The sequence below is a fragment of the Vigna unguiculata genome, chromosome 4 (assembly GCF_037176805.1).
Source record: "Vigna unguiculata cultivar grain cowpea cultivar isolate G323 ecotype 2 chromosome 4, ASM3717680v1, whole genome shotgun sequence".
Taxonomy (NCBI): domain Eukaryota; kingdom Viridiplantae; phylum Streptophyta; class Magnoliopsida; order Fabales; family Fabaceae; genus Vigna; species Vigna unguiculata.
This window is the reverse complement of record NC_140795.1, coordinates 4,848,142-4,863,075: the sequence shown is the minus strand read 5'-3', so window position 1 is coordinate 4,863,075 and position 14,934 is coordinate 4,848,142. Positions and strand designations below refer to the sequence as shown.

The window sequence follows — 14,934 nt, the reverse complement described above, 5'->3', positions numbered from 1 at the left end:
AAAAAAATATTTTTTTTTTCAAAAAATTTAAAAACTGCCACATGTCAGTTTATCATCGTGTCACGTGGCAGCTTACAATCATGACACGTGACAGTGATAATAGTTTTTTTCAATTTAGTACCCCACGTGTCATGATTGTAAGCTGCCACGTGGCACGATGATAAACTAACACGTGACAATTTTTAAAGTGTTTGAAAAAAATAATAAATTTTTAAAAAAATATTTAAAAAAATAAAATAAAAATTTCATGGCTTGACACGTGTCCTGTACAGACACGGTGTTAACTCTAACTTAACGGAGAGGATCAAATTGAATCTCTCTAGATAATTGGGGTACTAAATTGAACAAACAAAAAGTATGAGTACCAAATTGAACTTAACCAAAAAGTTTGGGTACCAAATCAGTAATTATACCTTTTTGAAACATATCAATGTTTTTTCATTAAAATTGTAAACAAAGATAATTTGTTTTGTTGGTGTAATTAACATAATCTCACTATCAATCTTGATGAAAAGTTGATCAACTTTAATAAATTTAACCAAAATGACCAAATTACATCAATTTTTCAAAAGTCGAGATCAAATTGAGACTAGAAAAAACATGATGACCAACTTGACATTTTTAGATGAAAATAGTGACTAAAAGATTAATTAAACCTAAATATTTTTATTCTTTATATATTTAATTTTATGTTTTATTATCTATTAACATTAATTGGTTATATTTTATAAAAGAAATAAAAAGACAAATAATTTAATTTTTATCCGTTTATAAAATATACTACCTATAATTTAAAAATTTTTAAAAAATAAAAAATTTGAAAATGTATATAATTTTTAAAAAAATCAAAAATCTTTGGGGCCATGCCCCTCCCAATGTCAAATCTCACCCTACAAAGTAACTAATTTTATAAGGTTGAGGTAGACTTAAAATTTATTTCTTAACAAATTATAATTTAATAATTATGAAAATAAAAAATTAAGTTTCAATTGTATTGGAAAAGAATCAATGGAATGAAGCATGCCAATAACTAATTAAAGATTTTACATCTTCATATTTATGTTTAATAAAATAGTATAATACTTTGAACAAAGTAAATTTATAACAAAGTCCCTTCGTAAGTAAATTTATAACAAAGTCCCTTCATAATTTAATCGTTAAAAATGTAAACTGAGACATAAGCAATCTAAAATATATGAAAACAAACTCCTCTGGAAAATACCCAAATACCCTTATTTAATTGTTGACACTTGTTCATTTATTTGGTTTTTTGGTCAGTTTAACTTTTTCCAAAAATGGCCCGTGATTTGCACTGGTGGTTCAGTAACACTTTTAGATTTTACTCAAATAACCCAATTTAAACGAATGACACCTGTCCCATCGTTGGTTTTTCTGTAAAATCCCCTTTGACCTTACTTTTCAGATTTCTGTCTCCATTCTTTCTTCTCTCAATTTCTCCCGCTCACGACATTCAAAAAAATTCATAATTTTTTTTTCTTAAATTGTTCGTCCTTTTGCTGTCAAATCTCCTCAGACCATCTTCCCCCTTCTTCTTTCTCCCTTCCTAACCCTAAAACACACCCTTTTTTATCAACCCACTTTTTTCTCAGAACTAACCACACCCTTCTTTTAGTGTTTCTGTTTTGAAAGCGTTGTCTGGGTACTCCAGATTAGTGCATGCAATGATCCACATATATGGTGTTCTTGAAAATTCAGTTTTATGGATTAATATTGTGGGTTGAAAGAAAGGTAACATCTTTTTTTATTTTTTTATTCTTTATAGTTTCAATTTTTAGACTTTCCATTCTTCTTAAACTTATGGTTTTACGGGATTGTTTATTAACTGAAGTTTTTATGGTGCAGGATTGAATGTATAAACTTTTTATTTTGGTATTCAATGGTTCCGGCTCCGATCAAGCAAAAGTACTTTTTTTAATCTTTTATATTTTATATTTATTTTGTGGTTTAATTTTTTGTTTCGTAATATTTACAGTACTAAAACTGGAATGGGAAGTACTTCAAGTTTTCATTTTAGCCAACATTGCAGGTTCCTTATCCTCCACTTATCCAACATTCCAAGTTCTATCACGTTATGAGCTAAAATTTTTGTGTTCTGTTGATTCCCTTTTAAAGAAAGTTGAAGAAAGGTTAAATCTTTAAAGAAATTTTGGGTTAATTTTTTGAGAACTTTTGGTTTTGAATTTTTCAGGTTTGGAGAAACAAGGCTTGGAGGCAAGGATTTAAGGTGGTTTGCAAAAAAAGATTAAAAAAGATTTTAGTTTTAGTCTTTTTTTTATGCTTCAAATGCTTCTCATTTTTTTCTTTTTCTGAACTTTTGTAGTGTTGTTGACAAAGGGGATGTCAAAGTAAAATGTTGCTAATTCTTTCAAACTGATTTAAGCTCTTTTTTTTTTTGTGAAATGTTGTTGGTGACATATAGGATATGCATGGATTCCAAAGGATGACAACATCCACATGTGGGTCTATATAGTAAGCAGCTTCCTCATGCATATGTTGAAGGCATGATTCATTTAGATAGTTTAACTTAATCTTTTTAAATTAATGCTTCAATTATTAATTGATCTTTATTGTTGTCTTATAGAAGCTTGATCCTTATTGAGGCCACAAAATTGGTTGCAAAGCTTGATGAGAAGGAAAGAAATAGTTTACCAATGCTTAGACAAGTTGATTTCATTGATGGGGTCCTCCATGAAGGTCTCCCTAGCTGTTGGCTTTTTTATTTATTTTGCTAATGAATATATTATTGGGTAATTTTTCAATAATGTGTTGTCTTTGCTCCAGGGTTTCTCTGGGATGAATAGGTTTAGCTAGAGCAGATGGAGTAAAGTCCAATATGAGATGATATTTGCGTTTCTTATCATTTGTTGATTATTTCTAGCCAAGGTATTTTTTTTGTTGGAGAATGTGAGGAACTTTGTGTCTTTCAATGAAGTACATACATTGTTTAACCTTGGCTTCACTTTTTGTGATGAGTTATCAGCTAAAATTACTGCAACTTTTTTCCTTAAATGCAACTTTGATTTTTTCCATGCCTTAACTGCAACTAAAATTAGAGTAATTTATGTAGATATCATATTGTTGAATTTGTATTCTTCTCTCATGAAGGACTTCGTGATATCATATTTTAGGGATAAAATGAAGAAAGTAAACAAACTCTCAAAGAGCTTGAAACTAAGCACAACAACTATACGAAAAGACAAAACGTTTGAATGACATGGATTTTGTAATTGAATCAGTTTTCATAGTTATATTGTTGTGCATTAATTCTTAATAATAAGCTTTTGAGGTGGTAATCTTGTCATTATTAACTTCTTTCATTTTCAGGAGTTAGACAATGATATGAGGAAGTGTAAGGAAGAGTTCAAGGAGTTTGAAAGGCATGATGTTAACTACTAGAAAGATTTTAAGCACATAAGTCAGAAGATAAAAAAGCTAGAGGATAAACTAGAAAAGGTAGAGAAGCAAGTCATAGTTCATTGCAACGAGACATATAATTCTTTTGTTTCTACTTTGTATGTCAGGATTCATCCAAAATTGAAGCCCTTATGAAAAAGGGCAATCCACTGATTTGATACCAAAACTTGAGGACAATATTCCAAAACTGCAAAAGTTATTGCTTGATAAGGAGAAGGTCTTGCATGAAATCACAAAGAGTTCCAAAGGTGGACTTTTATCATTTTTACTATTTTATTTCTAATATAGTGTTGTCTATTGATAAAAATATAGTGTTGTTTAATCATAATTTTTTTATGAACAGTTTGGGAGGGTTCCATAACTTCTCTCCCTGTTTTACCTTACTATTTTCTCAGGCTACCAATGATATGGAAAAAAGGCCATTTTCCATGAGTATCTCATTTTATAAAGGTTACAACCTTTCTTCCTAACTTCTTTTTATTGACTTTTATCTAACATTGTGTCCTGCATATTACTGATTTTTTTTCTTTCATTTTTAAATATTTCTCTTTATTTAAAACAGTCACCTACATGCTAGATGAAATCATATGGAGTTAAATAGCCAACAATTTTCACTTTGGTGCAACTATTGTCGAATCAAATATATGAATAAGCCCATGAGAATCCTGCTATTTCAATTCCAAACACAACATGTTCTTTTATTTATAAATATGTTTTCAGTTCCTTTTTTCTTGATCAATAGATTGTTCTGGTAGTTGAAAACTTGATGGTTAACATTGCATTCACCATTGTTTTGGTTATCCAAGCATGTAATCTTTACAGAATGGAAATGTTCAAGGAGTACTAATAGAGATTGAAGAAAGTCTTCTAATTGTTGTAAGTCTCCCTTATTGATTCTTTCTATATATTCATGCTAAGAATTTGATTTTGGCCTATGTTGATACCTGTTTAATGTATTTCCAACCATCATTTTAACCGTGCAAGGATTGCTACAACATTGCAACTAGATTAGACAAGATTTTATCTATTGTTATGATAGTCTTGGCTGTCTTCTCTAACGTGGTGGCTATATATAGTGATGCCTATGCCTTGATCAAGCAGAACCAAACTTCACGCGAATGATTTCCATCATTCTAAATAAGAGAAGCTGAATTAGGAAATTTAGGTTTTCCAAGAGGATCCGATGGATTGATTTGAATGAATAGAGAAGTTACCCTGTGTACAAAAGTGCTTCAGAAGTGTTACAGTCTACAACATGCGTCCATCCTCCTCTGTAATTTGCCATTTGTTGTGGTAGTTGAAAGTTTTTTTGAACAATACTCTCTATCCCTTTCCCTAATTTGTTGGCGTTTGTATGCATTGTATTGAGTGAAAATGAATGAATTTGTTAAAGAAATGGTATACATTTGAAGAATTGGATGAGAGAAAACTATAGCTTCCATTTATATTCCTGTCCTTATTCTCTTTTTTTATTGTTGAAGAAATTGAATTGTAGATTTCAGAATTACTTATTATAAACCATGATATGACTTAATTTGACAATACTAAATATTTTCCCGCTGTTTTTCTAAAAGGTAGAAGACATTAGAATATTGAGCAAGGAAGATATAATTTTCTTAAGTGATTCATTTAGCCTCACTGACGTGGTTTTTGTGATTACATTTATAGAAAGAGCAAAATACATCAAGAATAAAATAAAGATGGAGCAAGAAATATTAGAAATTGCCATGAAGCAAATACATAAAGCTTCATAAGTTTCAGATTTCGATAGTAAAAACAACGTTCATGTGCGTTCATATTCTTAAATGTAAATGAATTTCGTAAGTTATTGTTTGTCAGCAAAATTAAGTGTTCGGTTTATTTTAGTTATTTATTTTTCATGAAAAACTCATTTTTGATTTACATTAAAAAGACAATTATAATTTTATTTTAGAATGTTTTATATAAGTTTTTCAAAAATAAATCTGAATCACAAAAGATCAGATTACTAATTATTTTAAATAGTTCGCAGAAAAAGGTGATAAGTTTTCTTTTAAATTAAAACTATATTTTATAATTGTAATAAAAATAACTTTTACCTTTTATATATTCTCTAAAGTATTAATTATTGTTTATATACATATATCCTTAAAATTGTTTGTCTTTTTTAAGTTCTAAATTTCTAAGTAACCTTTACAGATATACGTAGTGTGAAGAAACTTCTAAAAACAAAATTAAAATCAAAATTAATTATTTATTGAATATTAAAAACAAAATTAATTACTATAATACTTTCATATTTGTTATATTATGTTTAACTTTTATTATAAATACAATGTCTATGTTGATAACAACATATGCATGTATTTTTGTTTAAAATTTTTAACATCAATTTCAGGCTTCTCTAACTTTTTTTAATAGAGATATCATCTCAAAATATGTTTGTATTTCTCCATTTTTCTTTAAATTGATTATTCATGTGTGGACAATACTTTACACGATACCAAAGTTCACAGTATACCTATATTTTATTTTAACAATTATAAGTACATATACATTTCATTTTTAATATAATATATAACTAACTCATAAAACATGTGTGTCGTACCAAACAATTAATTGAGAGTTAATGTTTGATAACAATATCTTTTATATATATATAATATATATATATATATATATATATATATATATATATATATATGTGTACTAGGATTTAAGTATGGTATGAATTAGGAATTTAAATAAATTTATGCATTATATTAAATTTTAAACCAAAAAATGAAATGTTGATAGGACTCTATCGAATAGGGTGGATTGAGTGTTATTTTACTATTTATTAGCCAACACTATCTTCTAAATCAAAAGTTAACAATGCAGTATAATTTTATTTTTTGTTGGTATTTTTTTTTCTTATTATTAATAGTATTGTTATTATAATTATTAGTAGTCTTAACAATTTTAGTGTTTTTATTTTATACGGGACCAAAGTTTACAATAACAAATTTTAACTATATAACACTATTATTCTTTTATATATTAATTATTATATCAATTTTAAAATGTAACACAAATAAATTCATATACAAATAAAAATATAGACCCTATATAATACTATTATTCTTTTATATATTAATTATTATATCAATTTTAAAATGTAACACAAATAAATTCATATACAAATAAAAATATAGACCCGTGCGTAGGCACGGTATCATGCTAGTAACATAGGAAAGTATAGTAACATGGAGACTGTGAGAGTGTTAATATTGAGTAAGTAATTGTCTATGAAAGATTAAATATTACTTTCACTCAAAAAAATATTCTAGTGTTATAATCTTGATCGCATTTATTTATATTATTAAAAAATCATTCACAAATTGTAAATATAATTAAAGTAACATTAAGTAAATTGTATTAATATCGACTAATAATAAATATAAATATTTATTTATTAAAAAGTTTACAAATAAATAATATCGACTTAGAGTTGGTTAGGCCGATTCTCTCGTACATGGTACATTAGATCATTTACAATTCATTTCATATATTTGTATTATAATTATCTTTTTATTATATTTATTGTTATTGATAAAAAAAAATTTAAAAATAATTTTACATTTTAAAACTAAAAAAAAAGAAAAAATCATCCCACTGCTAGGATGTAAATGGGACGGGTTGGATACAAATAGTAGCTCCTCCATACGGTAACTGCTGGATAAATAGTTGTCTCGTATCTATATCTATGTTTGTTTGGGTATTCATTATGTTATGTGGGTACTTACATTTTTTTTTAATATTCACGGTATTTGCGGATATTTACAAAAAGAAAACTTTAATATTTAACAACAAAATTTAATCATAAATTCCAATAAAAATATAATGCATAACATTTATAAATTTCAAAGAGTGCAAATAACCATTTAAATAATGTTGAACGACAATTTAAAAATAAATGAAATTTTTTTAAAACCAATTGATAAAACATAACTCATTCAAACTCAATGTGTTAATGTTTTAATCATTTTTTTTATTTAAAATAGAGTATAGTAATATAGATATCTACGGATACATATACTATAATATTTGTATCAATTTCGTTAACAAGCGAGTATAAAAAATATTCATAATCGTTATCCAACGAGTATCCATTTTTAATATTAATTTTCTATTCGTTACAGATTTTATCCACAAGTACTCACGGGTACTGATTTTTTTTATATCTCTGCCCACCATATAAATATTTAAAATTAATATAATGTTTTATATTCAAGAAAAGAAATTTTAGTGATTAAAAGATTTTCCCATTCTCCACTCTTCTACCAACCATGTTCCACCCCACTCAACCTCCTCTTACGAAACTGAATTTATGACAATTCTTTTATGTATTTGAGATGCATTAATTGCATTTTTATGGTCCTTTAAGTGTTTCATTCATTATTTCCATTGCCAGAAGTCATCTTTCTACTTTTTCATGCATAACGCACAAAATCTCTTTTGGAAATGAGCGTTTCACTTGAATCAGTCAAAACAAATGCTCTCCATATACTCTCTCTAATATTGTTTAATACTTTTCATCTAAACTGAGAAAAATATTTAATTTTTCTCGTTTAGTGTAATCTAAATTAAATTATTTATTACATTTTTTTGGTTTTTATTTCAATTTAAATTTATTGTAATTAAAAATTACTTTAATATTGAAATTTCTGTCTTCCTAATGATCTTGGATAATTTATTAAATTTTCTGATTTATTTTTCTCTAGCTTTAATAATTTTGATGAGTGTGTACCAGTTGTTTTTAGACTTTTTATTGTACTTTACTATTGTTTAACACATTTGAGCACAGTTTATCTATTACTTCCGTTAAATCTACAATTTTAGACTCATTAATAAAGTGGGAGACTTATAATTTTGTAATTTTTATTGAATAATAAATGTTGTCTTTAAAGTAATATATGTGGGAGAGTTACTTTTATCTTTATAATTTGTCCATCTTACCCTCTGAACATCTTAAAATTCCAATTAGTATCACACATAATTTATTATTCTCCCTAATAATATTTAAGTTTTTTCATCCTGATTAAAATTAACCATGAATGATTTATTAAAATAATTTTATTACTAAAGTGAGTCCACCACTTTCCTCAACAAATTTATCCACTACAAATTACAAAAATTAATATATTTTATTTGGAGACAAATAAAAATAAATAAATTTCATTTAAATTTGAAAACATTCATCAATTTGATGACCATAAATAAAACAAGGGTTATTTTAAAATGGAGAGAGTGTTATTCGTTGCAACAAGTTCATCTCACTTCTTTTTTATCTTAGCAGAAATATTTCTTTATTATATTTTACTTAATATATCGATCCTAATTAATCCGAGATAAAATCTTGAGAAATATTTAGACATTAATTCGTATAGTAAAAAAAAAAAAGAAAACAGGTGATATTTTTTACTCAACGACTTGAAAAACTCCCCTATCTCTATTCCTCTGTAATATTTTTTTTTTAACAAAAACTTGTTCCTTTTTTATTTATCATGTTTAAAATTTCAATATAACACAATTTTATTTTCAATTATACCCTTTATTTTCGTGTTTATTGTGCCTTGAAAACTGTTTAAATATGAAAGAGGAAACAAAGTAAAAGAAGTAAGATAAATAACGTATTTAAAACTGGATTAAAAATAGAGCAGTTAGACATTTCTTTAAATTTTGTGAAAAGAAAAAGAAAAGAGAGAGTAGTGAATGGCCCTGAAATAATATGTCAGCATTAAATTCATCATTTATAATTTTGTTTATTTATTTAATATTATTAATTGGTAATAATAATAATAATAAATGTTTATACATTGACCCATATTAAATATCTAAGCATCCATTGCTAAATACAGGTTCTATATAAACAAACACTCCTTGTTCTTCTTTCTTTCACATCTCATATATTAAGTTCTGAAGCATCACAAGATAATTTGACACTAGCATTTCTATTTCCAAGGTTTTCCTTTCATTCATCAGAAAACCCTAGAATTTTCTCTTCTTTCTTGTCATCTTTAATAATTTTGTGCTAAAATTTGTGTGTGAATTTTTGTTTTTTTTTTTTTGAAGTATGGGGAGCATTGGTGGTACTGAAGCTGGTTCCATGAGTGCTGGTAAATCCAACGGAGGAAACAAAAACAAAGATGTTGCTCAAGGTGCCATTAAAGAAGGCTCAAGTTTTTGGAAGAAATTGAAGATTTTTCTAGGTTGCATGCTTCTGAGTTCAAAAGAGAAAGGAACTTCTGGTGACAAAAGCAAAGATGGTGAAGGTATGTAACTTGTTGAACCATTCTTCTCATAGTTCACCCTTTTTCCAATCGTTGTCTTCTTATTACCTTATTTAATTTTTCACATTATTATTTCTATTTCTTTTAGTTTTTTCTCTCTCCATATGGGTGTACACAACTCAAAATCCTCAATTTTTTTTTCCTATGCCATTACATCTTTCAACTTTTTTTTTATCTATGTTTCTGAATCTCTTTTTCTTATTTCCATTTACATCAAAATCCAGTTTAATCAGTCCATTATATGAATTCGTGTTTAAGTTTAATTCAATTTTAAAAAATTGACTCAATAAAATAAGTTTTGTTCCTTCTCATATATTATAATTTGGTATTATCTCTAATTGATATGAAATCGAGTGTAGAAATCGGTGACAACCTAATAATGGATGGAGATCGACTTAAATGTCGACTAAGATAAACTCTTATGTCTCTAATATCATATCAAGATAGAAAATTTAAACTTAATTAAACCATATAAATTAGTTTATTATTAAAATAAGGTCTTCACTCATATGAGACATGAGATCTTCAACAAATTCTGATTTGGGATTTTATATTAAGACCCATTTGTTTATTTTCATTTTTTTAAGTCTTTTATATCCTTGAGGGCATACAATCCTTTGGGGAGAAGAAAAATAAAACTAAAATTAGGAAATAAATGTAATAGATATGCATCTAGAAAAGGAAAAAAGAAAATTAAAAATACGAAAAGATCCGTATTATAAATTTTGAAAATTGTTTTATTTTTCATTAGATCTTTGGAGAAACCAAAACAAAAGATCGATTGCTTTCTTATAAAAGAAGAAGAACTCATTCTACATAGATACCATACGCTTATGTATATGGAATTAGTTGTTAATAAAATCAAAAAAGGGCTTTTTATTAGTAAAAAAAAATACATTGAGCATGTTGCAAAATTGAATTAGATTTAGTTAATGCGACCAGTTCATGTACAATTTCATGTTGTTGATTGAATTTTCTTTGATGTTTTTTGTTTTTTCTATGTAATGAACAGGAAGAAATGTGAGAAAAGATATTGTTCGGCGCAAAAGGTCAAAGAAACCCTCATCCAGCAACGAAGGCCAGGAGTTTATTGCAACTTCTTCCAATCTCAGGAGGTTCACTTTTCTCGATATTCAGATTGCAACAATGAATTTTGATACTAGGAGTTTTCTTGGTAGGGGAGGTTTTGGAACTGTGTTCAAAGGTTGGGTTGATGAAAGAGGGAATTGTGCAGCAACACCAGAATCAGAATCAAGGATTCCGGTAGCAGTGAAGACTCTAAACCCAAATGGATTTCAAGGTCATAAACAATGGCTTGTATGTGATATCATTCTAAACCCTAATTTATAACTTTCCATTTGTATCTTTTAAGGACTTCTTCTGACTGTGTTTTTGAGTTTAAAAATTGAATCTTTTCACTGTTCTGTGTTTTGCAGGCTGAAATTAAATATCTGGGTGAACTCTATCATCCGAATCTAGTGAGATTGGTGGGATATTGCATGGAGGAAGATAAAAGGGTACTCATGTACGAATACATGAGTCGAGGAAGCTTAGAGAAGTATCTGTTCCAAAGTATGTTTTAACTCTATTGAAATTTAGGTTCTAATACATCGACCAATGCAATATTTTAGTCATTTTTTTAAATATAGTACTTTGACATTACTTTTATACCAAAACATTAAGCTAATGGTATTTTGGATTTTCATCTTTATATAATATTTAATTTTGTATTTTCTATTCAATGTGAGACTTTTGACTGGTACTGGGAGATAAGGATTTAAAATAGAAGTAACGAGAAATATTATTATGTATCAGGAGGACATGTGCGACTTCCATGGCGTATCAGGATTAAAATTGCAGTGGATGCTGCTAATGGTTTGACATTTTTGCATGAGGAAGCTTCACGGGCAGTGATCTTTCGAGATTTCAAGACATCCAATATCCTATTGGATAAGGTAATAATTTTAACTTTGCATTCATGAGTATTCAAATTTTAAACATAAAATATAAGTGTGTTTACTTAATATCAACATGTTACAGGACTTCAATGCAAAACTTTCAGACTTTGGGTTTGCAAAAGATGCTCCAGTGGGAGGTAAAAATCATGTCTCTACAGAGGTTATGGGAACAGAAGGTTACATAGCCCCTGAGTATGTGTTGACAGGTTAGTATATTTTCAAAATCTCATCAATGTTATGGTTCATGCATCTGATATAGCTTCTAGCCTTGAAAAAAATTCAGTCTTCAAGTGTGGACTCCTCTTCGAAGATGAATAGTCGTTTTTATCTGTTTTGTGTTCAACTGTTAAGAATATGAACTTATAAATTGTATTGTTGATTGAATGACTAGAACAACATGGTGAATCTGTGGGTTAAGTATGATTTTGTTCCTTTAACTTTTCAGTGAAATGTGAAATTGGTTTTTTTCGAAACTTTGGTCTAATTTAGTTCCTCAAATTTATAAATATATGGATTTAGTTCTTTTAATCAAATTTTATTAAGTTTATTTGACGTTTCAAACATATTTCATGCTAGCATTTGAGTTGCTTATACCGTTTGATATATTTCTGTTTCAATGTTAACTGAGAAACATGTTTGAAAAGTCAAATACACTTAACAAAATTTGGTTAAAAAACTAGACCCACCACTTATAAAGACATGAGACTAAAGTGGTCTAAAGTTTCGAAGAGTGATTAATTTCAATCTTCGTTAAAAGTTAAGGGACAAAAAACATATTTAACTCTACATTTGTTAATTAGAATATTCTCTTCTGTTTGGTTAAGATTAAAAATGTTTTTGACACAGGGCACCTTACAGCGAAGAGTGACGTTTATAGCTTTGGGATGGTTCTCCTTGAAATGCTGACAGGAAGAAGAGCTGTGGATCAAATGAGGCCTACAAAAGAGAAAAACTTGGTGGATTGGTTGCGTCCTCGAATAAGGAGGAAAGAAAATTTTCACTATGTGATGGACCCTAGATTTGAAGGGCAATATCCAATTAGGCATGCATATAGGGCAATGAGGTTAGCCGTTGAGTGTGTTCGCCATGATCCAAGTGCAAGACCATTGATGAGTGAAGTGGTTGGTGAGTTGAAGTCTTTATTGGCTCGTGATGATGGCACACATTCTGGTCCTTCAACTTCACCTTCGATCCCTTCAACCTCACTTGGGAGAATCCATGTTGGTCCCTCCAACCATGGTGGTGGCAGTGGTAGTGGTGTTAACAAGTACGGCCTCAGAACTGCTTCGGAACCAAATGTTCCACGGCGTTTTCAGGCCTCACCAATGGGCCAAGAAAGTCCTCTGACTCCATCTCCTCATAATCCTAGTGTTGAACCTTAATCCATTTATATCGTCTAGGGTTGGACTTTCTTCAAACCCTAATCTTGAGTTTCTTGTGCATATAACCATTTTTTTTATCATGTTATCGAATTTCATTTTGTAGTTAATTTAAAGTATGAAGTCATTCTCTCACCTTTTTGTTTTCCTCTATTACAAATGATTATAATATTTCCATATTTGATAGGAACTACTATATTTATATGTCTCTAAATAAAAAATTTCACTTAGAACCAACACAACACAAGCTCTTGTATTCAAAGAGAGATCAAGTCATCCACAATGTACTTTTATCTTCAATTTTTTTAATCTGATTTATAGTAGATTGTAACACTACAAGAAAATATCTTATTAATGATCAAGTTAATTAGTGATAAAAAAATAATAAGTCATTATAATAGCCAATTTAGATATAATTTATAAACTAAAAATTAGTAGTAACTAAAATAGTTTTTAAATTGGTCATTATAGTGAATTAGTCTCTAAATTGATATCTAATATTAGTTATCAATATTTTAGCTACAAAAAAAAAATGATTTCTAAACTTGTCCCATTAGTGGCCAATTTATATACAAATTTAGAGATCAATTTTTTTTATAACTAAAACTTTGATAACTAATGTTAGTAACTAATTTAAAGATTAATTTACTATATGCATCGATTTAGAAACTATTTTAGTTACCAATAATTTTTAGTTTATAAATTAGTATTTAAATTGGTTAGTACAATAACTAATTATTTTTTATCACTAAAATTGATTGCTAATAAAATATTTTCTTGTAGTGTAGAAAATGATTATGAATGACAACAAACAATATAAAATTAATTATTCTTCTTAATTTACAAAAATAGAATTGATTTACCAAAAGAAGGCCTTACAGCAAACAACTTGCAATAATCAATGAAACTTAAATTGGCATGAGCAATAAAGATAACTTTGCATGAAAACTAATATTGAAGATGATAAGCAAAGAACACTAAAAAAAAAATCATTAAATAACAACTAATTTTAGAGACATAAATATTTAGTTACTATATTAATTGAGTTAAATAGATTAACTAAGTTAAATATCATTTTATAATCTAAAAATTATTGGCATGTAAAATGTCTCTATAATAAATAAAAAATTATAATTGATTTGTGAATTAGAGTCTAAAATGATACGTATCATTAGTTATCAAGATTTTTGCTACTTACTATATTGATTCTATATTAACCTCTAATTTAAAATTAAAAACTAACTTAGACACTAATTTTTTAGTAGTTAAAACTTTAGTAACTAATGTTAAAAATTAATTTAAATTTTAATTTACAAACAAATTATAATTTTTAATTTATAAAAAAGATAATTTTAAATATTAATAATTTTTAATTTATAAAATATTATCTAATTATTTTTTGTCTCTATAAATTCATATATATTTAATGATTTTCTTGCGTAGAACTCCGAAAATCCTTTAATCGTGTTAAATATTTACAACACACCACAATCAAATCCAAACACAAAATTCCCCCACAACCCACAATTCCAAAATTTAGAGGAAGAGATAAAAATTGAAAAAAAAAAAGGAAGGATGAAAATAATATTATCAAAGAAAAAAAATAAGGTTAAATATGTTTTGGTCCCTCAAATTTTAGTGAATTTTGGAATTAGTCACTCTTCAAAACTTTATACCAATTTAGTCGTTCATCTTTAGAAATGCATAGATTTAGTCCTTCTTGCCAAATTTTGTTAAGTTTATTTGATATTTTAAACGTATTTTGTGATATTATTTGAGTTAACATTGAAGCGAAAATGTGTCAAACGGTGTAAATAATTCAAATACTATCATGAAATGCACTTGAAACGT

General features: G+C 27.5%; 1 protein-coding gene and 1 long non-coding RNA gene across 2 annotated transcripts; both read left to right on the top strand.

Annotated features, from left to right (window-relative positions):
- The first annotated feature begins 2,223 nt into the window (after window positions 1–2,223).
- Window positions 2,224–2,731, top strand: LOC114181436 (uncharacterized). Its single transcript, XR_003603819.2, has 3 exons — window positions 2,224–2,245; window positions 2,441–2,490; window positions 2,603–2,731. It is a non-coding gene; the product is annotated as an uncharacterized LOC114181436 (long non-coding RNA).
- A 6,798-nt stretch (window positions 2,732–9,529) lies between these two features.
- Window positions 9,530–13,204, top strand: LOC114182560 (putative serine/threonine-protein kinase PBL11). Its single transcript, XM_028069448.2, has 6 exons — window positions 9,530–9,728; window positions 10,759–11,063; window positions 11,183–11,318; window positions 11,562–11,701; window positions 11,787–11,910; window positions 12,551–13,204. Exons 1-6 carry the CDS (start codon window positions 9,530–9,532, stop codon window positions 13,084–13,086), a joined length of 1,440 nt encoding a protein of 479 aa, XP_027925249.2. The 3' UTR covers window positions 13,087–13,204.
- The last annotated feature ends 1,730 nt before the right edge of the window (window positions 13,205–14,934 follow it).